General features: G+C 40.7%; 1 protein-coding gene and 1 pseudogene across 1 annotated transcript; both read left to right on the forward strand.

Moving 5' to 3' along the window:
- Window positions 1–21873: 21873 nt before the first annotated feature.
- On the forward strand, window positions 21874–22671 carry LOC149233774 (S-locus-specific glycoprotein S6-like; the record flags this gene model as incomplete). Its single annotated transcript, XM_089382291.1, has 1 exon — window positions 21874–22671. A coding segment is annotated over exon 1 (735 nt), but the record flags the coding sequence as incomplete, so codon positions are not given.
- Window positions 22672–22678: 7 nt separating this feature from the next.
- LOC149233775 (G-type lectin S-receptor-like serine/threonine-protein kinase At2g19130 pseudogene) lies at window positions 22679–24553 on the forward strand (annotated as a pseudogene).
- The last annotated feature ends 678 nt before the right edge of the window (window positions 24554–25231 follow it).

A 25231-nucleotide genomic window follows, 5' to 3' on the forward strand; every position in this document is an offset into this window, starting at 1 on the left:
TATGCTACTGTAGACAAAAATGTCATGAAATCACTATCAACCTAATTCACTAATTTGATAATGGCAAGTTCTAGAATATCGAGCTTGAGATGTTCCGTCAAATATGTGCGCCACAGGTTATATTCTGCTGCAATGGGCATGATTTGTGGCTAATCTTCATCATTTTGGTGTAGGCACTCGAGGGCATCGGGAATGAGAGTGCTCCATTTGGCGTGCACCTGATTATTCAAGGTTACCAGCTTGGTGTAGATCCTCACTAGTTCTACCACATAACGTGTGATGTTTTCTTTAGTAATCGGCATGTCCTTCGTGCAGACTGCTTCTTTAAATGTCTCTATGAATGCTTGTACTTCCAAGGTGATTTCTTCCTGCTTCCTGACCTGCCTGACCTCCCCTATCGCGGGAACTCCATGTGATTGGATTACTAATTCCAAGCCGCTAAAAAGATGCTTGTAGGATGCCAGTACTCTTTCCACATCTTTTGCTAGTTTGTATTTAGACTAAACTTTGATGCGGAGCTATAATTTAGTGTTTTTCATGGTGATCCAATCTTTCCTTGGGACCACCGCCGGGGCCCCCAGATACTTAACGGACCATTTGTGTATCCTATCCAAAGCAATCATATCTTCTTTGTGCATGGCTACCCTTTCTTTTGTGTGAGCCTGGATGGCCACAATGGGGGCTATTGTGTGGTGTAGTTTAGACATTTCCTTGTAAACTATGGTCATGGATTCCCCCAGAGTCTCTGTTTCTGCCTCAATGGTTGCTTGGAACTATGCTATGCTTGAGTGTACTAAGTGGAGTGCCGCATTCTCTTCCTCCACCTTCTTCTTCTCTTGTTCTAACATGGTGACCCTCTGTTAAGATGTGTAAATCTTGTTCTACAAATCTACAATCTGTTTGCTCATCCTGGCCACATTATGTTCTGTGGCGACCGTGGAAGCTATCTCGGTCGAGGCAATCATTTGAGAATTTTCCGTAATATTAGGCACAATATCTTTGGCCGTGGTCACTTACAGAGGCTCGGATGGATTCTTGCTGCAAAAATTCTTCCTTTCCTGTACAAGCTTGAGGTTTATCTCATCGAAAGTGAGTCGAGTGAGATCTAGGACCTCCTCATCTTGATCCTCTAAGATGCCTAGCTCTTGGAGTGGGAGATGTCCGCCAGTAAGGGGAGTAGTAGGGAGTATGTCTAATGGAGGAAGCTCGTTTTGTCCCATGCTAAAGTCAGCTGTTTTGCTGGTCTCTCCTTGTTCGCTTTCTCTGGCTTCCTTTTCCTTATCCCTCCTAAGCTCTTCTTCCCGTTTCCTTCTCTCTTCTTCTGCTAATGCCCGTTGCCTCTCTAGTTCATCTTCCATGTTCTTCAGCTCTTATTCCAACCTCCTGTTTTCTTCTTGCCTTCTCTTCTCGGCTTCTTCTTCTTCACGTTTTTTCTACTCCTCCTCTTCCTGCCTTTTCCTCTCTTCTTCTTCCTTCTTTTTCCTCTCCACCTCTTCTTGTTCCCGTTGTTTTTCTTACAACTATTTCTCCTTTTGTTATTCCTCCCTCCTTCTCCTTTTCTCGTTTTGGCTCTGGTTGCTAGAATCTGGAGGTTGTTTGTTCTCCAGCTCCCTTTGCCTCTTGAGCTCTCGCTTTTTCCTTGCCAATCGGGAATTTCCTTTTTCCAGCGTTATATCCTCCTCATTGTCACTCACGGGGTCTTAAACCTCCTTCCCTTTGCACTGCTCAACCTCCCCACTGCCGGTTGGTGCTCCGAGCTGCTTTTTCTTTATGGCAGAAGATCTTTCTTTGAGGCTTATATCTTCCTGGGAATCGTCTTGGAGTTCATCCTCTGCATCCTGTTCTTCACATGGGCTGAATTTTCTTGTAGCATTATACCAGTTCCTCACCCTATCTTCAATGTCCTTTTGGGTGTGAGAATATGACCAATTGAATTTTGCCTTCTTTCAATGGGCGGCTACTATCTTCTCTGGATCATAAGTTCGGTGGTTGAGCATTATGAAAAGGCTTCCTTTTAGCGCATCGGCCTCTGCCTCTACCTGTTTGAAATTTTCTACCACGTACGCCCTGATGGTGAGGGGGGAGGTGGGCTAGGGTTTCTTCTTGCCTTTGTTCTATATCTTTGAAAACCCTTGCGTCATTTGGTAACAGACCTCTCGCAGGAGCTTCCTATCTGTGGCAAACTTGGGTAGGGCATGCAAAGGCTTATGGGTACCGAACACCCTAATGAATGTCCCCTCTTCAATGGGGAAACAATTTGCTACCTTGATGAGTGTCTTCATGGCCCTCTTAGACATGCATGGTGGTTCCTCACCAAAAAGTAATTGGTACAATGGGCTGATGAAAGTTTCGGAGATGATATCTAGCATACCTCTGTAACCTATGTCCCAAAAAACTTTATAATGGCTATGCACGGGATCTGCTGCCGACGAGTCCCAGTTGCAACTCTAGTTTTTGAAGTAGCATCTTGAGCAAACAACATCGAGGAGGTATGATGACATATAAAATTCTGGAGGCTATTCTAGTTGTGGGTTCTTGGCAATCGTTATGTTTGTTTTCAATGATGAGCATAGGATGCTTGCCCAATTAAAAATGATCCCTTGGGTGGCAATGACGTACATGAGGGGAACCCAGGTGCCATATAAAATCTCACAGTCTGGTTTTCTATACAACTAGCACATCATTGCAACAATCAATTGATACACTTTCCGCAATCCCTCTGTTTTGTAAGCTTGATTTGTTTTAACCCAGAACTTTGCAGGGTCTTGCCACCATTCCCTGAGGATGTCTTTTGTGGGAGTCGAGAACTCAGTGAGCCACTTGGTATTGAAGACCTCCTATCTCTCGGGGAGCCTGTAGTAAGCACTGATGTATTTTGGGGAGATAGCGGCTATGGGTGCCCCATCGTCGCCTCTGATCAATTCGGATTCTATGTCTGTGCATTGCAAGATCCTCTCAATGGTTTCTAAGCACAGGAAAACTGGGGGGTGTGCTGCCATCTTGTGTAAATTCGATCTCTTGATGTTTATGTTCCTCCTGGGTCTCTGCAATATCTTTATTAGCAAACTCCTAGTAGATGGTGTACGAGGAGAGCCTGGTGGTTTTGCTTATATTGCAAGCAGTGTCCCCGAAGATAGGTGGATCCTCTTCTGGGTTGGCTTCCCATGACCCACTTCTCGAGGCCCCTCGAGCAGCTTTAGCGGTAGGGGGAGCAATCTCATCCCCAAAACAAGAAATGGATATGCACTCTAGATCGATGTCACCTGTCATGTAAAAAACACAATCACATGATGAGAGAGACGACATTAAAAATTAGTTAAAACTACAAAACAGAGAGGGGGACAACAGGTGATAGGTCGCAGGGAGGACAGGTCGTATGGTCACGGCTATGAGGATGTGACTAGTAACATAGGTCGCATAAAAATGGGGTTGCAAGGTTGACGATTTCGAGATATGGTCGCAGGTCAGATCAAGATGGAGGTCGCGGGGTCGCAAAGTCGCAAGGTCGCGAGGGAAGGGGTTTCACGGTTTCAAGATGCATGACTTGGGCTTAGAAAAGGTCAGGGAGGATGCTGCATGAATTAAGGGGGGAGGGTCTGTTACACAACATTTTGTCACTGTCCCTGTACTCCTTGTTCCTTGATCCTAGAGGACCTCTTCAGTGAACCCCACATGCTTTGACCCATGAAGAAACTCCCATTGTGTCCCTCTTCAAGAGCAGATAAATTCCCTTTTGCACCATTTCCCCTGAAACTTCTATGTTGCCCAGTTTACAAGACTGACGCTAATGGAATTTGTCTCCCCTGCACAGATGTGCAGAGATTAGCACTACTCCTCGTGCCGATCGGAGTGACTGAGCTATGTTTTAGTCACGTCGGTCCTGTTATGGAAAGTTTTTTAAATTAGAGTCGAAGCTTCCAGCTCTAGAATCTCTGTAACGGAAGTCTGGTAAATGGTTTGGCCAGATGGGGTTGAGGATGACAGTTTGGGCCCCTTTCCCCTATAATTATGTAACTAACTCAAGGGATAAGTCCTTCTCCCATGAGAAGAGGATCCATCTCCCATCCATATTTCCTATATAAACCTCCCTTCTTCCCAAACACAAACGAGTCATAGTTTTTGGTTGAGTGTTGATGCTATTTTGTATTCAAGTATACAAGAAAGCTATTACTAGTTGTAGCTATCTAGTTGTGTGAGGGAGAAGTGTGTTTGGTTTGGAGTGAAGCCTAAAGGGAAGAGCCTTATAACTATTGTTGATTGAGGCCATCAAGGGATGCTAGTAGAAGTGTGTGGGAACCTGGTCTTGTCAGAGGAATACTGCAACATCAAGACGAATGGTTGTAATCTCTCTTTGATATTAATATATGCAACTATCAATTGATTTCCTACATGTTTTGTAATATTACATATTCATGGCTTAATGTTTCTTGACTTGTTAAGTAGGTTGCATTGCAATTTGTCTATTATCATGTTTGTTGTCTTTTGTTGTTTACTTGTTTCAGGAACTTGAAGAAGAAAGCGAGAGATTGCTAGAGCGAGCAAGCGAGGACATCATCAAGCAGGATAAGTGGACCAAGAGGTAGGTGCTCTTGATTGATTCTAACCTAATGAAATATTCCATAGAATGTATCTGTTGTGGCTAGACCCATCATTGGGCTAGAGGAATTTGTTCATGTCCACACTTATAATTTTACTTCACCACAGGGTCTCCCTCAGATGAGTGAATCTAGGCTTGTTGGTAAAAGCAAAGGGAGCTGGGTTGAGGGAAAACACATTGTCCGAGTCGAGGAAGGGAAGAAGTAACCAGGGCAACCTTTCCAGCACAAAATGAGAAAGAAAACTTAAGTAACAAAGAAAAACCCTAAGGTGATGGAATGCCAAAGGTCGGGGGAAGAAGACACTAACACTTGGGAGAAAAGAATGATTGTAGGACAATGGACGGTTACTTAACCGAAGCTGGATGCGTGCATGAACTCAAGTCGAAGGGCCTCCTAGTTCTCCATGCGACCAAGGGAATGTTTACAAATGTGACTTGGGAGGCTTCATATATATAGAGTTGGTCGCACGTGTGAGGTCGTGGGTGGGTAGGTACATGACTTTCGACCTATGTAACCATGCGACCTAGTAGGTCACATAGTCGCAACGGTCACATGGTCACGTTGATGAATATGAGTGAACGGTGCGACCCTGCGACCTTGTGACTCGCAAGGTCACATAGTTACATAGTCACATTTATGCTCGACAGGGAGGGGCACGATCTTATGACCTTTGTGACTTCTACGACTTGGAAGGTCGCTAGGTTATGAGAGTTCATCAGGATGGAAGATACGATTTCGTGACCTCTACGACCTGTGAGTCGCAATGGTCGCAAGGATCAGTTTTAGTCATGTTCTGACTCTGCGACTGACTTACTAAGGTGGGAACTGGTAACTTCCTTTTACTTAGCTGAAAACTTAAATTCTTCCTTAGGCTGCTTGAGACTGCTGAACTCTTTGAGTAGAACTAGGTGGGGCTAGTGGCTTGGCCTAGTGAAGGGGGCTCAAAAAATTTCAGGGCTCTCAGATTTTTGGAGGGGTTGTTGCAACAGTTACAACAATGGGCCAAATTGTTGTAGCCTCTACAACACCACCCAAATTTTTGGGCATATTCAAAATTTTGGGTACCCCACCACTCACCCTGTGCTTCTAGGGCCTTTTGATAGGACCCCAACCGGTTGCTCTCCCAATGACCTTGCCTATCTGTAACACCCTCCTCCCACATCTACCCAAGAAACTGGCCAACCAGGGTAAACATGCGACGAGAGGCCACTATGATAAGCTTCAACCTCCTTGATGACTTTAAGGAAAAGGAATCAATGGAACATCACAAACAATCATCCAACATCATCCACATAACCTTCAGAAGACAATTCAACCACTCAGACTACCTGTCCATGGGTCCTACAACTGTTTGAGAGACTTGAGGGCAAGGTAACGCTCCCGAGACACTGCCCAGGTGAGTTAGTTTCAGGACTAACGCTCCCGAGACACTACCCAGGTGCTTTATAACGCTTCCCAGACACTACCCAGGTGAGTTAGTTTTAGCACTAACACTCCCCAGACACTGCCCGGGTGCTTTATAATTCTTCCCAGACACTGCCCAGGTGCTTTATAACGCTTCCCAGACACTGCCCAAGCGAGTTAGTCTCAGCACTAATGCTATCATTCTGGGATTTGAGCCACCTTTCTCGGCCCAGAGCCCGGGACACTACCTAGAATGGAATGATCATTTAGAATTGGTAAGGATACAAGGTAACTGGGATACAAAATCAATAATATGAACAAAATCATAACCAGACCCATACTAGCCATGTCAGGCATTTCGTCAAACATATCATCGACATGTAACCTATAGGTGTAAACAACAGAATTAGATGTAGGGATCTCATACTTATCTGAGAATCGCCATGAACCGTTGCTTCCTCATGTATTTTGCTTCCTTATCACTTATTGGGTCATAAATACAATATCCATTCAAACACAAGTAAAGACATGCTGAGAGCCAAACATAGTTACTGCCATAAAATGTACATATAACCGACATAATAGGAACAAAAATACAATGGACATATTAGCCATCAAAATCCATATATATATCAATACATTTGCACATGAAAATCAAGGGAATGGATTTCTCATTAATAAATGCAATGAACCAACCGGTGATGGGACTACCATGTTCCACCCGACCATAGATTGGCTGAGCCAAGTTTCTCTTCAGCCAATCACCCCCGTGCCATATTTCAAGCATGAATGCGGGACTCATAGAACACATCAAAAACACCAATCAATGTGGATGCCACCAGAGTTCTTCACCTACACCGTGAGGAATTTGAATTCCTCCTAGTCTTTCAGGATTTACTGTGCATCTGCAGTCTGATCCAGGGATCACTAGGCCCTACACCGAGACATACTCTCTAGTCTTTACTGTGCATTCCATCTCGGTATCAATAGGACCAACGAAGATAAAATCCACCTCTTGGCTTTATCGTATATCCCGCCATTCACCAGCAAGGATTCCTAGGCCCAATGAGGCACACAATCTGGCTTTACCGCAACCCACAGTCTAGTTCAAGGGTTACTAGGCCAATGGCTTCGTGCATCCTCAGTCTAGTTCAGGTATCACTACCACCATGTGTTTTTCAATTCAGAGATCCACCCCACTCAACTTCGAATCCAATCCGACCATCCCCCACAAAACGCATGAGAGAACCCATCTCATCAAAGCTATCAGGAAATGGCAAGGCTAGGCTGAAAATACTGTCACACCTAGAAAAACCCATGCCATGGTAGAAAAGAAACACATGCAATCCCATGCATTCCAAATCTAGCAAGGAAAATACACATGCAAGTTGATACCTGCAATGAAGCCTGTTGTAGCTGCTTGATCCTGCCTTTCCCTGCTTGATCTTTGCTTCCTCTTGCCTTCTTTTCCTTTCTTTCTCCAATGCCAAAGTGCTCCAAGAAAACTCTAAGTGTCCAAGAGTATGAGAGAGAGAGAATAATGAGAGAGCTCCAAAGATAAACTGACCAAGTCTTACCCACTGATCCTCAGAAGCCTTTTTATTAATGAGGCCTCTATTTTCTTCATTTTCCATTATTTTCCTTCATTTTCCTCCTCACATGCAACCTGTGACCTTTCACCTCCTTTTTCTCCTAATTTATATTATTTTCATAAATAAATGTACCAAAATACCTTTTTTCCTCTTCAATGCCTTAGCCATTGCCTTTGCCAATTTCCTTAGCCATAAACAACCAAATGAACACACACTAGGATGTCATGCCCACCATTTAGGTTGGAATACATGTCCCATCATCCATGGTATTTATATATTTTTACATGGAATTTTCACTAGGGTTGTTACACTATCCAACCCCTTTGGTGTGCCCAGTCATGTTTCATGCATCACATTCACGCATCATTTTTTATCTCAGATAGAGACCTCATAATCACATTAAGGTTTCGAAGGTCAATGGATTCATTAATGAGTTAAGAGTCTCTCATGTTTTTAAACTCATCTTCACATGATTCACATCGTGATCAATAAATGTCCTATATTTGAGCAAACATGCATGCAATTTGGCTTGCCTTAGGATTGATAGCATTGAGGTTTGGGAAAAACCCTAAATGGGAAAAGATGTTTCCCTTTCTGCTTTGACCTAATTAGCCTCCCGCTAAGAGTGCGTTTCCATCGACATTGTTGGGCATCATGGGGGAGATTGTTGCATGTCATATTCCCCTAGGTTCTTGATTGGTCCTACACCTCAACATGTGCATTAGGGCTTGCAAAGATTATATACTACTCTTAACCCTGCTTCGTCTTGGTCCTCATCCCCTCGAGTAAATTAAGATTCCTCAAATCAACATCTTACTCGACGCCCTTGAATCTATAACTGCACCATTGCTTTTGGCATCACATAAAGTGTTTGCAATTCATAAGTCTATTAAGGTGCCTAAATGTTGTGTTGATTTTCGGTTTCGAGCACCTCCTGTTTTACTTGTATAATTTAGTTGCAATCTTTTACTATCACCTCCAGAGGAAATTATTTTTATAGTTTTAATTATTTATTCCTTTTTCTTTGCAAGGATTTAAATGGAGCATAAGAGATATTATATGGGCACCACATGTTCTAAACTCTGATAGTGTCCTTGTTGAGTTTTTTCACCGTGGAATACAGAATCAAGAGATTTCCAACCATTAAGGTATTTACTCCTGGAAAGCCCCCATTAGACTATCAAGGAGCAAACGATGCAAAACCAACAACCAAATTTGCAATTTAGCAGTTGAAAACTATTATTAAAGACCGGCTAAATAGAAACACTAGATCAAATAAGAAAAGTTCATCTAGCTCATAAATAGAGCTCACTTCAAGCGACTTTGATGACATTGTCCTCAAAATTAAAGATCAATGGCTTGTTGAATGTTATGGTCGTATATTATGGAACAATATTTGCAATGCGAAAGGTAAACAATGCCATGGTTAATAAAGCACATACTTTGAAAGCTGCAATTATAAGACAATGAATGGGGACAACTAACCAACATTCACATGAAGTGAATTGTTCTCTTGATATATATTTGGGTGGATACCAAGGAAATGTTAGGGAGATTCATAATGGGCCAACTGATCTAAAAATGTTTCTGCATACATCTCATGTTAAAAAAGGTCAATGTCAAGAGAATGCATGGATAGTGCCAACAAAACATTACATGGAATGAGTGGGCTAATGTTTCAATGATACAATGTTGAATGTGTCGCTCACATGGTGATTGGAGCCCAATAACAAGAGGCCTGTCAAAATTTTTTATACGAGACTATCACACTCCTTAGTGATTCATCCTCAACACACTTTTAATCAAAGAACTTAAAGGGAGTGGCATGGAATACATACCAAATGACACTTTTATTAAATTAGAATCATGCCACGTGCCCGAGTGCTAGAACACACACATATATTTATGGTTATCGATAAACCATGCATAAAGGATCACCACCAAGCTTAGCGAGTCATCAATGACACATTGTGGGAGTATGCACATAATATGCCATATGGTGGGCACAATGCAAGCCTTTATGAAAGGCGTGATGATACTACATACATTTATGTGTCAACAGAGTGCATTGGGTGCATACCACATTATAATGCCCATCTCAGAGAATAATGGAATATGGAGTGCGTTGGAAGTCATTCCACGAAGAAAACTAAGCAATGGAGGAACCCACGATGTGTTGGAAAATTAGGGCAAGTTGCACTCTGCTAACCAAATAAGGTAATGCGACATGTTGGGTGAGAAATAACTGTGATCTCTCAACAGATTTGCGACTAGGCTGGTCACAAAATCGCAGTTTGAGCTACAACACTCTAGTCCAAAATGTGACCTGGCCTAATTGCGACTATTCGACCATCTATATGAGTCGCATTCCTATCTACGGGTCACAATTCTACTTACTGGTTGCAGTATCCAGCTATGATCTCTCCCACAGTCTCTATTAATGTCTCTCCCCTACAGATGCGACCTATACAAAGGAAGTCATGGGACTTCAAAAAGAGACATCACAGTTTGTAATGATAGTAGTGTTATAGAAGAGCTCATGTATTAACAATCTATTTTGTATAATGACATAGACAATTAAAGATATTCTTGACATCAAACCAGCTATACTTTCCTGATTCTTGATTACTAAGTGAACTCGTTGCAATGAACCCATTAGACTGAAAGGTGAAAATTGCTACAACTTAGTTTGTCTTTGAAGGTATTGAATTAGTTGTTGATTTGTTTGAATCACTTTTTCCTTATTCATTAAATGATGTTTCCATTGATTAGCACTTTCCCCTAATGCATAAGTTTCCCTTAGAGACTTTGACACTGCTTTAGAAAAGGTTTTGATATGAAAACAAATAGGTTTCCTCTCCACTTGAAAAGAGGTTTCCAAAATGTTTGAAACATGAAATGGTCACACAATATAAGAGAAATTTAAAACTGGCTTTCCCCAATGCTGACCTGTATCCCTATAGCTGTTAATTTCCAAACTTGGACTGAATTGATTCATTCTGACATTAAGAAGAGGAGCTTTAGGCACAAACTGTAATTCATGTTGTATTCCCTGCTTATGAGTAAGATGTTTGGTTTTATATAGAACTAGAATAGTTTCTATCTCTTTAATCAAACCGTCTTTAAGCTGAGTCTCATAACTTGTACAAACATCATTGTTATGTTGTTCCTTTACACACATGATTAAAAATCTTTTATTTGAACTTATTAATCGCTTCATCGGATTAGCATTAATATTCAAATGATTTTTACTTTGATGTGCCTTGACAATAAATTCAACCTCATCTTTCTTAAGGTGATATTTATGCTCTCTCCTGTAAAATACTGCATCACGATCATAAAGATAAGGACTTCCTAAGACAACTCCACATATTTCTACTAGAACCACATCTAATTCCACTTCATCAATGTAATTAGCTGTAATGGAAAATCTTAATCGAAACTGTTTGGTGACTTTTCTCTGAGTTGATTTATTTAGCCATCCTAATGGGTAAGGTCTTGGATGATTCTGTGTTTCCAAACCCAAACTTTTAACTAAATATTCAGATATTAAATTCGCCTGTGATCCACTGTCAAACATTGTATCTATCTTTGTATGCTTAGAAGTTATCCTTATGTTAAACAATTCAACTCTTTTATCCTCATTTGAAGGATTTATGTTTGATGAAGATGCAATAGTTTTCGAACTTGAACCAGTGTCAGAAGTTTTACCTATCGTAACCATAGCGGTTATCCTCCTTTCATCACCTGAATCTGAACCTAGATCTTGTTGGACTGCTGCAATTGCCTTCTTTTCATCCTTCTCCTTAAGGAACTTTTTGGGCTTAAGTTCTAGATGAAGTTTCCAACACTTAGATTCATCATGACCGATTCTCTAGCAATGAGAACAAGTAGGTCTTTCATTCTGAGCTATCGTTGATTTCTTTCTCTTTGAATTGTTCTTCTCTTTACTGTCATTGGAATATTTGATTTCCAGCTCTTTGGATGACTGCAATGAAAACTTGAATGGTCTGCCAACTGATTCAATATGTATGGCCTGAACAAACACTTCATCAAAATCATCAGGATTAAACATCAATAAAGTATGCTGCAAATATGAATGTAAATTGTCGATGTATTTTAATAAAGTTTCACGTGTATCCAATGAAATACCAAGTGTCAATGCTTTCTATCTGAACTCCTGAGTAAACTCTTGAACACTCTGCCCTTTACCTTGCCTCAAATGCTGCCAATCAATAACATCTTGCTACATGTACCCTAAAGGATAGAATTGTTTCCTAAGAGCTTTTAAAAACTTAGACCATGAAGAGATGACTTTTCCTTTACGCTTTACATCTATCTAAGTTTTACTTTCCCACCAAATTAAAGTTGTTCCCCCCATTCTAAGTGTAGCTAACTGAATTTTAGTTTTATCATTAGAAACATTTTGAATGCGACAATACAATTATAATTGTTTAATCTAGTTATCTAACTTTTCAGGATTCATTTCGCTATCATAAATAGGTAACTCAAATTTCACATCAATTTTCAAAAGAGATGTTTTCTTAGGTTTCTTTTCTATTTCAGATTCTGCACTGGAATAAGAAGAATAAGAAGATGGTGATGGAGAGGATTCTGCAATGCGATTTGGCTTTTGAAACCTTTGAATGTCTCGTCAACTTGAACGAATCTATACGGTATACCTACACCAATGGTGGATTGACTACTGTTAGGCCTTTGACTGTTTTCTGTTCCACTTGAATGAGAATTTTGAATGTTGTTTGTTCCTCTTGAACGATTCAACACGATATAGGTAGACTAATGGCAGACTAACTATTGTCCTGGCTTTGAATGTTATCTATCCCATTTGAACGACTTGACATTATATACCTAGACCATATAAATCGAGAGCCCTTTTTTCTAGATTGCCATAAGCAAACTAACAATACTTCAATTGTGGTGTTTCTCTCAACTTAAGTTTGTGTTTTCTAAGCATCAATTTATTGTATCCAACTAGTGTGGCTCTCATTTTTTAATGGCCCTGAATCTATTATATGGTTGTTACTATGAGGATTTTTTTTGTTTTTGTCTTTTTTGTTTTTTATTCTTCAGAATTTTGGATGTCATGAATGGGGTTTTTGGGTTTTCCTAAATGGTATATAGAATGTTAGGAACGTGACAAGTTTTGTTAGGGAGCATGCTCAGCACTATGACCTATGCTCTAGACACAATGACCTTCGAATTGAATTGACAATGTTCAATCTTAGTCAGTGAAGCCTTCTGTTGACACCTAATCCTTAGGGATTCAAAAAATATTGTAAATATTAAATAAGAAGACGAAGAGATCTTGGAATATGAATTCCAAGAGACTCTCCTCTATTTGTATATATTAGAGCTATTATTAATTAAAAACCAACTATTCATGGAGTTACCAAGCTTGATCTAACATGGTATCAGAGCACAAGTCCTAGGTTCTAAACTTGGCTCTCTCTGCCCCCATAATTCCTTTGCCTTAGTCCTATTGTTGTTGCAGGTCTATCGCCCTGTCAGTACACTAGTCTCCTATTCTTCCTGAACACTATATTGAATGTCAGAATCTCTGCTTTGAATGAAGCATAATCTCTTCATATTCTTTGCATTGAAGCAACGTGGGAATGCCTTTCTATTCTCTACGATGAATTGCATTGTATTAGAATGATTATGTATTAAACATTCACTTTTGTGCAAACTGTGAAATGTATTGCATGGGCATGGATCAAAGAATTGATACATTGATGTGAACGCTGATTTATCCATTTGGTTATACATCAATTCATACATAGCGTTTAATGGTGTAAAAGCCCTGGGTAAAAAGTTCAAGTATTAAAGTTAATAAAGGAAAAATAAGACCAAGGTCATGGGACACTTATTCTAAGCTTAATGTTGGGTGAAATATCCTAGTGGGCATCACTTGTTGTGTATTATGGCTAAGGGAAAATTGGCAAAGGGAATGACGAAGACTTTAAAAAGGAAAAAATACATTATTGGTATTTTATTTATGAAAATAATGGAAAATAGGAGTAAAGGGAGGTGAAAGGTCACAGGTTGCATGTGAGGAGGAAATTGAAGGAAAATGAAGAAATTAGAGGCATCAATAATAAAAATGATTTTAGAGCATCAATTTGTATCCTTTTGTCGATTTTGTTTTGGAATTAGTCTCAGAGAGGAGAGGAGAACCAAGAGGAGAAGGAAAGCAAGCAAGCAAAGGAAGGACAAGGAAAGTAAAGGAAACACAAGTAAAGAAAGGATCAAGCAAGGAAAGGTTGGATCAAGAATCTTTGTCAGGAATACTTGCAGGTATGATTTCCTAGTTGGTTTTGGCATGCATGGTATATACATGTGTGTATTTGGTTCATTTGCTATCATTGGAATGGGTTTTGTCAGATTTCGATAATGGTTTTAGCCTTGCCTTGTTATTTCCGAATAACCATGGTGTGATGGGATTCTTTTTTGGTTGAGCTTTGGGTTGCCGGAAGTTTTTGGATCCAGGTGAGGTGATCAGAGGAAAATTTCCAAGAGCCTAGGAATCCCTTGATCGGTAATGGTGGGATACACAGTAAAGCCTAAGGGTGGAGACGGGAAAATACCTCAAATTATTGGTGAATAAATTTTGAGGCATTCAAGCTCAATTTGGTTTTGTGATCTCAAAACCGGTTTAGGTGAGATCACGATATGGTGAGGGTGGAGGTGGTTTAACCTTTAGATTCCCTTGGTTGTTTATGGATTGGTTTATCCCATGTATCCCACATTCATTCTTAGAATATGGTACGAGGGGTGATTGAATGAAAGAAATATTTGTTTCAGCTCAATCTATGGTTGGCTGGTACATGCAAGTCCATGATTTGGTTGGTTTTGCATATGATTAATAAGAGCTAAGTTTCTCTTGTCTTTAATGAGTAATTATACTTGTTATTATGTTGCTTTAATGGTTGTTCTATCATTTTTATCTATTGGTTATATGTTGATTATAAGCATGGTTATATGACATATCAAAGTATGACTCTTATACATTTTATTTAATGAGTGTATGGTTAATGAATGCATGACCTAATTTATGTTATGACAACTATTGTGAGAAGGCATTGGTCCTTCTTTCTAAAACTACGATAAGTTTTAGATCTCTATGTTCAGATATACATTCATGACATCTAGGTTGCATGTTTACCATGTGTTTGACGGAATGCATGTCCTGGTTGGGAGTGGTTAGATCAAGTCCTTGTTCAATTTTTTGGTTTAGAAGTTTTTTTTCCATGTTATTTATCATTTATGGAAGTTTCATTGAGTTCTAGGTAGAGGCCTGAGTCCTAGCCTTGAAAAAGTGGCCAAAAATTCAGGGCCGTTGGCACAAAATTGACTGGAAAAGTCCATAGTCGCTAGGAATCAGAATTATGGGAGCAATTTGAGGCTTATAGTTGCTTACATTCCTTTTCAAGGGAGCAACAGAGGCTCTAAGTTAGTGAAAAAGAGAGTCATCTCAGGGGTTGGACACGTGAAGGGGTTGGGGAGCTCCTGTAACACCTGAGGGAAGTCAGTAAGGTCTTAAGTTATAGATTCCATTTCCTTAAGGTCATATAGGAGGTTGAGTCTTATCATAGTGACCCTCAGCTCATGTTTACTCTAGGAAAACTGGTGGAAGTGGGTAAATGTGGGAGGAGGTGGTTACAAGGTTGTATCAAAGCCAAGTTGCGCTCTCTTTGGGTAAAATCTCATGTTGTCAAGGTTATGGTTGTCATGCATGGGGTCATGATTATAGTTGGTATGGTCATGAATGATGTTATTATATTGATATGATTATGATTATATGTGTATCATGCTAATGTGGACTAATTTTGTTGATCCGGACTTAAACAGGAACGCAAAAAATTACAGAGATAACCATAAACACAGATATGCAGTGGAAATAATACCTCATTTCATTAATGTAAAATACTAAAATATGCTTACAAACAGTAATGGAAATAAACCAGCTAGGGCGATGGTAGCTTATCTCTGAGAAGAGATGTGGTGGCTACATGCCTCTGAACTGTGTTACAATGAGGCTCGAAGGCCTATTTATTGTTGAGAAACAATGGAAAACCCTTAACATTCCAAAACCTAACCCTAGAAGATGAAACGCCAAACTGTGGGCCCCGTTTGGGTAAATTGGTACATCAACTTCCCGGGGTCGTAACTTTGGCATACGATCTCCGCTTGACGCGTACAATAGCTCGTTAGAAAGATCTATCCAAGCACTACCACTTTGGGAAGGGCCTCAAAACGGCTCCGAAAGTTCAGGACCTGAAAAACTGCTAAAAGTGGTAAGTTGTGCTACAATTAAGGAAACTGAAAATGCTGAGAGAAACAATGGTGGGGGTCCAGGTGGACTTGGCAGGTGGCCACCAATATCCACCTGGATCATTTGTAGATGATATAAAACTCCCTTGAACATCATTGAGGTATGGTATTGATTTTGGCATCTATTTGGTTTATCTGACATGCCCTGCTTGTAGGAAGAAAAGAATTAGAGATGAGGAGAAAAATGGTAGACCACAGTTCCCGTGACTTTCCCTACAGATCAGTTAGGAAATAAGGAGATGAGTATTATCCTAGAATAACAGATACATGGGGGAGTTTTAGGGCAGAGATCAGAAGTAGAAAAGCATACAATGACAGGTTGGTGAAGGCTTAGGAAAGACTTGCAAGAGCTCAAGAAAGGGAGGCAAAATTCAATGAAGTGATTCTTCAGAGATCGTCAGATTTGCAGAAATAGGGACAATTGAGGATTAGTCAAGAGTAGGAGGAGAAAAATAATAGAGCATATGGTAGTAGGTCTCGGTCTAGATATGGGTTGGGTAGAGGGGATACAGTCAAAGGCGACAAATCACTGGATACACTTGACAAGAGGACTAGTATGCATGGGCATCATTCTAGTTCCTAATCCAGGGGACATTATCACCATCATCACCCTTATAGGAGGAGTGAGTACTTGCTTGAGGAGTTTAAGAAAGTCAAGCCTCCTAAATTTGATGGAGAGATGAAAAAGTTAGAAGATGAAGAGGCATGGTTTCTTGGGATGAAGAAATTCTTCAGATTACATAACTATTCAGAGAAAATGAAAGCCAAAATAGAAACCTTTAGTCTTAAAGGGAAAGAAGACATTTGGTGGGAACATGTGAAGAAAATCAAGGGAATTCGAGAAGAAGAGTTGATTTGGGATGAGTTTCAGAGAATCTTCAAGAAGAAGTACCTGTCGGAGAGGTACTATGATGACAGAGCTAAGGAATTTTATGAGCTGGATATGGGTTCTATGACAGATGCTGAGTATACTAGAAGTTTCGTGGAGTTATTGAGGTATGTGCCTTACCTCAAGGATGAGAGGGCTAAGATTTAGAGATTAATCATTGGTTTTCCAATAGCATATAGAGACTGGATTGAGTTTGATGAGCCTATATCATTGGAAGAGGTCATCCAGAAGTTGAAGAATTGTTATGAGTATTAAAAGCACAAAGCTGAGCCTAAGCATGATTTGAAGGGGAATGAGAAAGTTAAAATGGAATGACCACGAAAACCTTATGATGTAGGTGAGAAAGAAAATATTGCTCCTTACAAGAAGTTCCATACAATTGAGAAGGGATATGGGTCATAGCCTAGAGAACAACATAACAAAGTTGATGGTAGGGGACCATTGCAGTGTTGGATATGTGGCAAAGATCATCGCAAGAAGGATTGTCCATTGTGCCAGGGTAGCAGGCCTCACATCTATAGTGCTTAGGAGGCACAGACAGTTGGGGATGTTGATCATAGCATTCATCAGATTTATGCAGCTATGGAAAACAAACGGGAAGATCTCTAGGCATCCATTATTGAGATGGAAGGTAATCTCAGTGGTCGAGTTGTTTCTATTTTGATTGATCCTAGATCTCATTATAGTTATGTAAATCCTGACCTAGTGGATAAGTGTGGCTTGAGAAAAGAAGTGCATGCAGAGTTTTGGTTGGTGCAGTTGGCTACAGGTATTAAGAAGAGAGTCCATCACTGGGTAAGATCTTGTGCATTTGAGCTTAATGGTATGCCTGCAACAACACATTTGAAAGTACTGCCATTGGGATCGTATAATATGCTTTTGGGTATGGATTGCTTGTATCTTCATAGAACGAAGGTAGATTTTTATGAAAAGGCTATAGAGTGCCTGGATGATAATGGAGAAAAGAGAATCTTGCAGGGAAAGAAGAAGCCTACATCAGTTAGGATGGTCACAACTATGCAGGCTAAGCGCAATTGCTGGAAAGGGTGTGTTGTTAGGTCCCTATAATACTAGTGTATCCCCTTACTTTTATTGTTAGTGTAACCCCCTTATTGTTATTGTTGTGCCCATGTAGTCCCTATATTGTTATTATTGTGCCCCATAGAATCCCAATATGTATTATTGGAGAGAGTTTGTTTCACAGTTGTGCGTGTGTCCTAGATTACGATTAGTTCCTATTTTCTAGGAGTAAGTTCTAATCTCCCTAAAATGATGTAAACTTATATATTTCTGATTTTTATGATTAATTGTATAGAGAGTTCTGCTTGAGCAGTCTCCAGGTGTAGCTTGCTCACCTGTGGGCTGCTAGTTTCAAAATATAAGTTTCATCTTCCATTTTTAACATGGTATCGGAGCAAGTGAGACTTGGTGGCAGAATTGAGTGCCTTAGTGGAAAAATTGATAGCCTTGGTGGCTAGAGTGCCTTAGTGGCAGAATTGAGAGCCTTGGTGGTTGGAGAGCCTTTGTGGAAGCAGTGAAGCCTTGGTGGTTGGAGAGCCTTAGTGGCAACAGTGGAGCCTTGGTGGCTGGTTAATTTGAGAGCCCTGGTGGATAATTGTGTCATGATCCATGGTGGATGGACATTTGAAGATCCTTGGTGGTTGAAGCGTGGAGTCTTGGTGGCTGGTTAATTTGAGAGCCCTGGCAGCTGATTGTTTCATGAGCCATGGTGGATGGAAAATTGAAGATCCTTGGTGGTTCAAGCGTGGAGCCTTGGTGGCTGGAGAGAGGCGTATTTTTTCTCGCATGCAGAGTTGGAGAAGTGCATAATTTTTCCCTCATTTATGCGTTGGTCAACAGAGAATTGGTCTGGGGTCATCACGGGTTTGAGGGCTCATTCATGCACTGATTGGCCTTTCCTTACACGCATTCCAGTCAGCATGAGCTATCATTACGAACTTGACCTCTGAATTGCGCACTGGTGCATTTTTGATCCTCAATCGGTGTGTTGTTCTTCCGGTCTCACGTTGTTGTAACCTCGATGATTTCTTTCTCGATAGTCATACCATTCCAAGGATTGTTGATCACCCCAGGTTCCAGAGATCGTTGATCACATAGGTCCCAAGGTCATTCCAGAGTTTGTTCATGCAGTCGTTGGCATAGTTTGTTGTCTTTCCCAACATCATTGGCAAATATCCTTTGATATTGAAATCGCTCGGCATCGTATTACATTGGTTCAATTGATTTATCTTCCGGCTTGAAATCATTAAAGTTCAGATTGCGTAGATTGGGTAACACTGAATGTTGGTGGGGTGAAATCGAGATTGGGACCACAAAGAGGTGTTGTTCCTGGCATTGCTGTCATGGATATTGTTTTTTTTAAGCTTCGATGGAGTTTGTTTTAGATGTGAAGATGTCGAGATACTTAGATGTTTTGATATGTTTTCTGTTATGGACTTTCATCCAACCACATATCTTAGTCACTTGATCTGATCTTAGTGTATCCAATTTTGTTGTTGGCCAAGATCGTAGTAAGATTTCTCCTGTGTGTTTTTTTTTTATCATTGAAAGCATCTCTATCGATTACTGGAGATTGTGGATTCTATGGTGGATCCATAGATCGATCCTATCACGATGAATAACCATATTACAGAAGCGTACCTGAATGAGAGAAATAATCTTGATGGGTCGAACTACACAAATTGGAAGTTCAAATTGCAGACACTGCTTGAGGGTTCGAGTGCGTGGGCAATTGCAAATGGGGATGAAGTGAAACCGACTACAGTCAGAGCTGGAGCAGTTGTAGCAATTTAGGATTGGGAGAAGAGGGAGAACAAAGCGAGGGTGTTGTTGAAAATTTTAGTGAAACACTGCATCATCCCTCACATAAGAGAGTGCAAAACTGCCAATGATATTTAGGTGACTCTCAAGGATCTGTATGAGATAAATAATACAAATCACCTGTTGTTTCTGAAGAGTAAGATTCTCTCTATAAGAATGGAGTAGAATGAATCAGTTGCTGCATTCATCTCTCGGATCAAAGAACTGAGAGACAAGTTTAGTGATATAGGAGAGAAAGTGTCCCATGTTGATCTTGTCACAATTACCTTAAATGGTATTACTAATCATTATAAAATGTTCATTACAGGGATGATAGCGAGGGAGAAATATCCCACCTTTGAAGAGATGACAGGGATATTGATGTAGGAAGAAGAGAGGTGGATGAATTTGAAGCCTCAGAATGCATATATCACATTGATGGAAAAGAAAAATCCCTTGTTTTAGGGATCTATGATTTATGGTTAATTGTATAGAGCGTTTTGTTTGAGCAGTCTCTAGGTGCATCTTGCTCACCTATGAGCTGTTAGTTTCAGAATATAAGTTTCATCTTCCATTTTTAACAGGAAGGATCCCTCATTTTCATGAGAGTGGTTTTCTGGTGAAGTTATGCCAGAACTTGGAATGTTGTCCAGTAATTGGATTCGGGAGATCCGCGATTTGAGAGTTTAAGAGTGGAACCCTGGAATCCAGCTTGCCAATTACACGTTTACGAGGCTTGTGAGACAACTTGATAGAGTTAGTAGCCTAGAAGATTTTGATTTAACAATGATGGAGAGGTACACAGTTATACAGCTGTCATAAAATATATATTTCTTAATTAAAATAGTTTTTAATTAATCCTTGACCAATTGGACTTTAATGTGAATATTTTGTCAACCTGGAATAACTTTTGAAATATTAAATGTTTGAAATAGTCTTCCCTCAGTCCGTCATTAGTCTAGGTATACTATATCGAGTCGTTCAAGCGGGATAGATAGCATTCAAAGTCTGGACACAAGTCGGTCCGCCATTGGTGTAGCTATACCGTATTGACTCGTTCAAACGCAACACCCAACATTCAAAGAACTGGTGTAGGTATACAATGAAAGGCCGGACGGCAGTCAGTCCACCATTGGTGTAGGTATACCGTATAGATTCTTTCAAGTCGATGAGACATTCAAAGGTTTCAAAAGCCAAATTGCAATCACGAACACGTACCTATAATGGTGGTATACCGGTCAAGTTTATACTGTATCAAAGGTTGCTCATTGATCATTGATTTAAAAAAACAAATGTATAATTTAAATCTTAAACAAACTTTGAGAGGTACGTCATAAACTTAATATCAACCCATAGTCAGTACTCAAGATTAGTATAGATTAGTATAGCCCTGTTGAATTTTAATACACAAATTCAAACACCGAATAGCAATCGTGAACAAGTTATAATTGAGTACACCATATCCAGTCGTTCAAGTTGAAGAAAGACCGAACCATAGTCATGGAGTCTTGACAATTGAAAAGCCAAACCGCAATCATGAACGTCACATTGTAATGGTATACCCCATTATTATGATAAAGTATCAAACACGTTAGAATGACCTTCAAAATAAATGAGTAAAATATTTTAAAAACTAAACAAATTTAAGTTAACATTTAGCAGTTGTTGGATCCCCGCCCTCTCTTCTTAGTTCTTTTGTTCCTCTTTTGATTCATTTATTAATTTCTATTATTTTATTTTTATTATTATTATTATTATTATTATTTTTAAATTAATGCAATACCTTCCTAAAAGGAGTTGTCTAAATGCGAAGACCCTCCTTGATTAAATCGATTTGTTGCAGTTAAAATGGTTTTTTTTTTGGATCATGAAAACCGAATAGCAGAAACGTCAACTTGCAATTATAATTGCTGTTTTGACACCATATTCCAGTCGTTCAACTTCAAAAAAGACCGAACGATTTAGTTTTTTTTATCATAATTCCGAATAGCAATCGTGAACAAATTATAATTGAGTACACCATATCCAGTCGTTCAAGTTGAAGAAAGACCGAACCATAGTCATGGAGGCTTGACAATTGAAAAGCCAAACCGCAATCATGAACGTCACATTGTAATGGTATACCCCATTATTATGATAAAGTATCACACACGTTAGAATGACCTTCAAAATTCAAAAGCCAACTCGCAATCATTGAAAACGTTATAATGGGATATACCGTATGGACTCGTTCAAGTTGAACAGACCGGACTCATGAACACGTTATAATGGGGTTGAGACTATGGTGTGGCAGCAGGGTAGCTCAGTGATTATTGATTTTAGAATGGGGATCAGTGAAAAAAATATGAGAGAGCAATTTCCACAGATTCTGTCTTGTTTTTTTCTCCTGCTTGTGTTGCTGCTTCTTCATATAAAACCTGCCAATGCGAAAAATGCAGCTTCCGACAGAATAGTGTTGGGCTCTTCTCTCACTGGTAATCAGACCAGGATTTCTAAAGGCGGTATCTTTAATTTTGGATTTTTCAATCTCAACCACAACAATGTTGAAAAATGGTATGTAGGAATTTGGTATGCCCAGGCTTCACAGCAGACAGTCGTTTGGGTGGCCAACGTGCAGCAACCGCTGGAGAACTCGTCCAGCGTTCTTAATCTCACAGACGAAGGGAGTCTCCTTTTGTCTTATGGAAGATCCACCATTTGGTCTTCCAAGGGGAACGGGAATAAGCCTTCTTCTGCTGTGATAACGGATTCTGGTAACTTGGTTGTTGTGAGTGCCAAGAATAACACTCAAATCATTTGGCAGAGCTTTGACTATCCGCAAAATACATGGTTGGGAGGCATGAAGTTTAGCAATAGCCAGAGGCTGTCTGCGTGGAGGAGCTCTTGGGACCCGAGTCCTGGACCCTTCACCGTGCGGATGGATCCAAATGGAGCCGTCCAGTTCGTGCTTATGTGGAATAATGACACCACATATTGGCACAGCGGTCTTTGGAATAATGACACCACTTTCAGCACATGTTCCCGACTCCATGTATTTCACATATTTCACATATTTTAGAAACGGTTCGTCCATGTATTTTACTTCAACTCTACCGACGGAATACCGTATCTTTATGGATAAGTCAGGACAAGTTCGAACGGAGGTGTTGCTGGAAAATAAAGAATGGATAATAGGCTGGCAACGGCCCCTCACTCAATGCGAGGTTTATGCCATATGCGGACCTTACGGATCGTGCAATAATAACAATGTTCAGTCCTGCAACTGCGTGCCGGGTTTTATCCCCAGAGACAGCCAAGAATGGAAATCTCAGCAGTGGTCAAGCGGCTGCGTTCGGAAGACGCCGTTGCGATGCAGTCATGCGAGAAACCAGAGCAGCACCGACGGGTTTGTAGAAATAAGTGGCACATCTGTGCCCTCTCACGGGGTTGAATACAAAGGCCAAAACCGGTGCCAGGAAGCCTGTCTCAGCAATTGCTCCTGCACCGCATACGCTTACATTAACGGCACTTCGCAGAGGTGTGTAATGTGGTTCAGTGAATTACTAAATCTGTACGATACTTCCAACGGGATCTCTCTGTTTCTGCGGTTAGATGCCGCTGATGTGCCTCATTCCGTCAATTCCAACAAGAAGACCAAACTCGCAGGCGTGGTGGGCGGTGTCGTAGGTGGCCTGCTTGCTATTTTGGCGTTTGTGTTGTTGTTTATCTGGTTTTGGAAGCGTTCCATTTTGCTTTCCACAGAATATGTCACCGTCGGGCTAACTTTATTCACTTACAGAGCGTTGCAGAATGCAACGAAGAAATTTTCTGAGCGTCTGGGAGGTGGGGGTTTCGGCTCCGTCTTCAAAGGGACTTTAGCAGATGGCTCTCCGGTGGCAGTTAAGAAGTTGGAGAGCGTGAGCCAAGGAGAAAAGCAATTTTGCATGGAGGTGAGTACCATCGGAGTAGCCCAGCATGTGAATTTGGTTAGGCTTCTTGGGTTTTGTACAGAGGGCTCCCAAAGACTGTTGGTGTACGAATACATGCCTAATGGCAGCCTCAGCTCCTTCCTATTCAAGAAATCCCAGAGAAATAATGAACAGCACAAGTTGTTGAACTGGAAAACGCGTTTCAGCATCGCAGTGGGAACTGCCCGGGGAATTGTTTACCTGCACGAGAAGTGCAAGGACCGCATTATTCACTGCGACATCAAGCCCGAAAATATCCTCCTCGATTCCAATTTCTGCCCGAAGGTGGCCGATTTTGGAATGGCGAAGCTCCTCGGCAGAGAGTATAGTAAGGTTCTGACGACCATGAGAGGAACGAGAGGGTACTTGGCCCCCGAGTGGCTCTCAGGTCTGCCGATCACTGTGAAGGCCGACGTCTACAGGTTCGGAATAACGTTGCTTGAAATAATTGCGGGGCAAAGAAACATGGACAAGGTCTCTGAATCGTCCGAACTGTTCTTTCCGGCTTGGGCTGCAACTCACATCAGCAACGGAAACGGCATGGAGGTATTGGACAAGGAATTGTTGAACGATGCAGACGCGGAACAAGTGGAGAGGGCTGCCACAGTGGCAGGATGGTGCATTCAGGACGACGAAGAAGCGAGGCCGTCAATGAGTGAAGTGCTGCAGATATTGGAAGGCATTGTAAACGTACCCTCTCTTCCCCCAATTCCCCACTCTCTCGATACCTATGATGACGGTCCAGTCGTTTTCTTCTGGGATACTCCATGTGTACGCAACGACACTGCTAGTCCGTCCACTCCACTTTAGAACCTCGATAATATTTTTTACAGAACCTCTACATAATCTTTTGTGAAATTTGAGGTGTCTTCATGGCAGATCCTGTAATTTCCCTTTTTCTACATCGCATTACGCATCCAAAATTATTGTACAAAATTCATATACAAATTAAATAAAGAAATTTGAATGAAGATGGCCTCTCTTCATTATTGGATGAAATTGTTTATTATATAATTATATATTGGAGTTTTATAGTAATCGGGGTGGCAAGTACATACGCACGGTTCAAGTGGAATAGTTCACTTAGTGCAAACAGGGTGAAGAAGTGGGATTGAAACTAGTGAAATGAATCACATAGCGTCAATCATCACTTCCGGGGCTTGAAGAAGTGGGATTGAAACTAGTGAAATGAATCACATAGCGTCAATCATCACTTCCGGGGCTTGTACCCGGTAACCAGGACTTCCCGGGAGGTCACCCATCCCAGATCGCCTCTGGCTCAAGCGCGCTTAACTGTGGAGTTTTTTCCACAATCAAGCCCACTTAGCTTGCTACCCCATTTGCAAAACCTTAGCAAGTATTGTGCCTCATGAACCATTCATTTAGAGATCCCTTCACTCTTTTTGAATTTTAAGTATGGGGGTTTACGCAATGCATTATATTATATATCATTTTTGGATTCAACTGCGTTAAGTAAGTCATTCACGTATGACCATTTCCATGAGAGGTAGTCGTAACTGACTAATTTCTCATGATTTTTGAATAGTTCACTTAGCACTCATTGCATCGGGTGATGCTCACAGGGGTGAAGAAGTGGGATTGAAACTAGTGAAATGAATCACATAGCAT

This window comes from Pinus tabuliformis, chromosome J, assembly GCF_031772625.1.
Source record: "Pinus tabuliformis cultivar Carrire ecotype Pingquan chromosome J, CPIR1, whole genome shotgun sequence".
Classification (NCBI taxonomy): Eukaryota; Viridiplantae; Streptophyta; class Pinopsida; order Pinales; family Pinaceae; genus Pinus; species Pinus tabuliformis.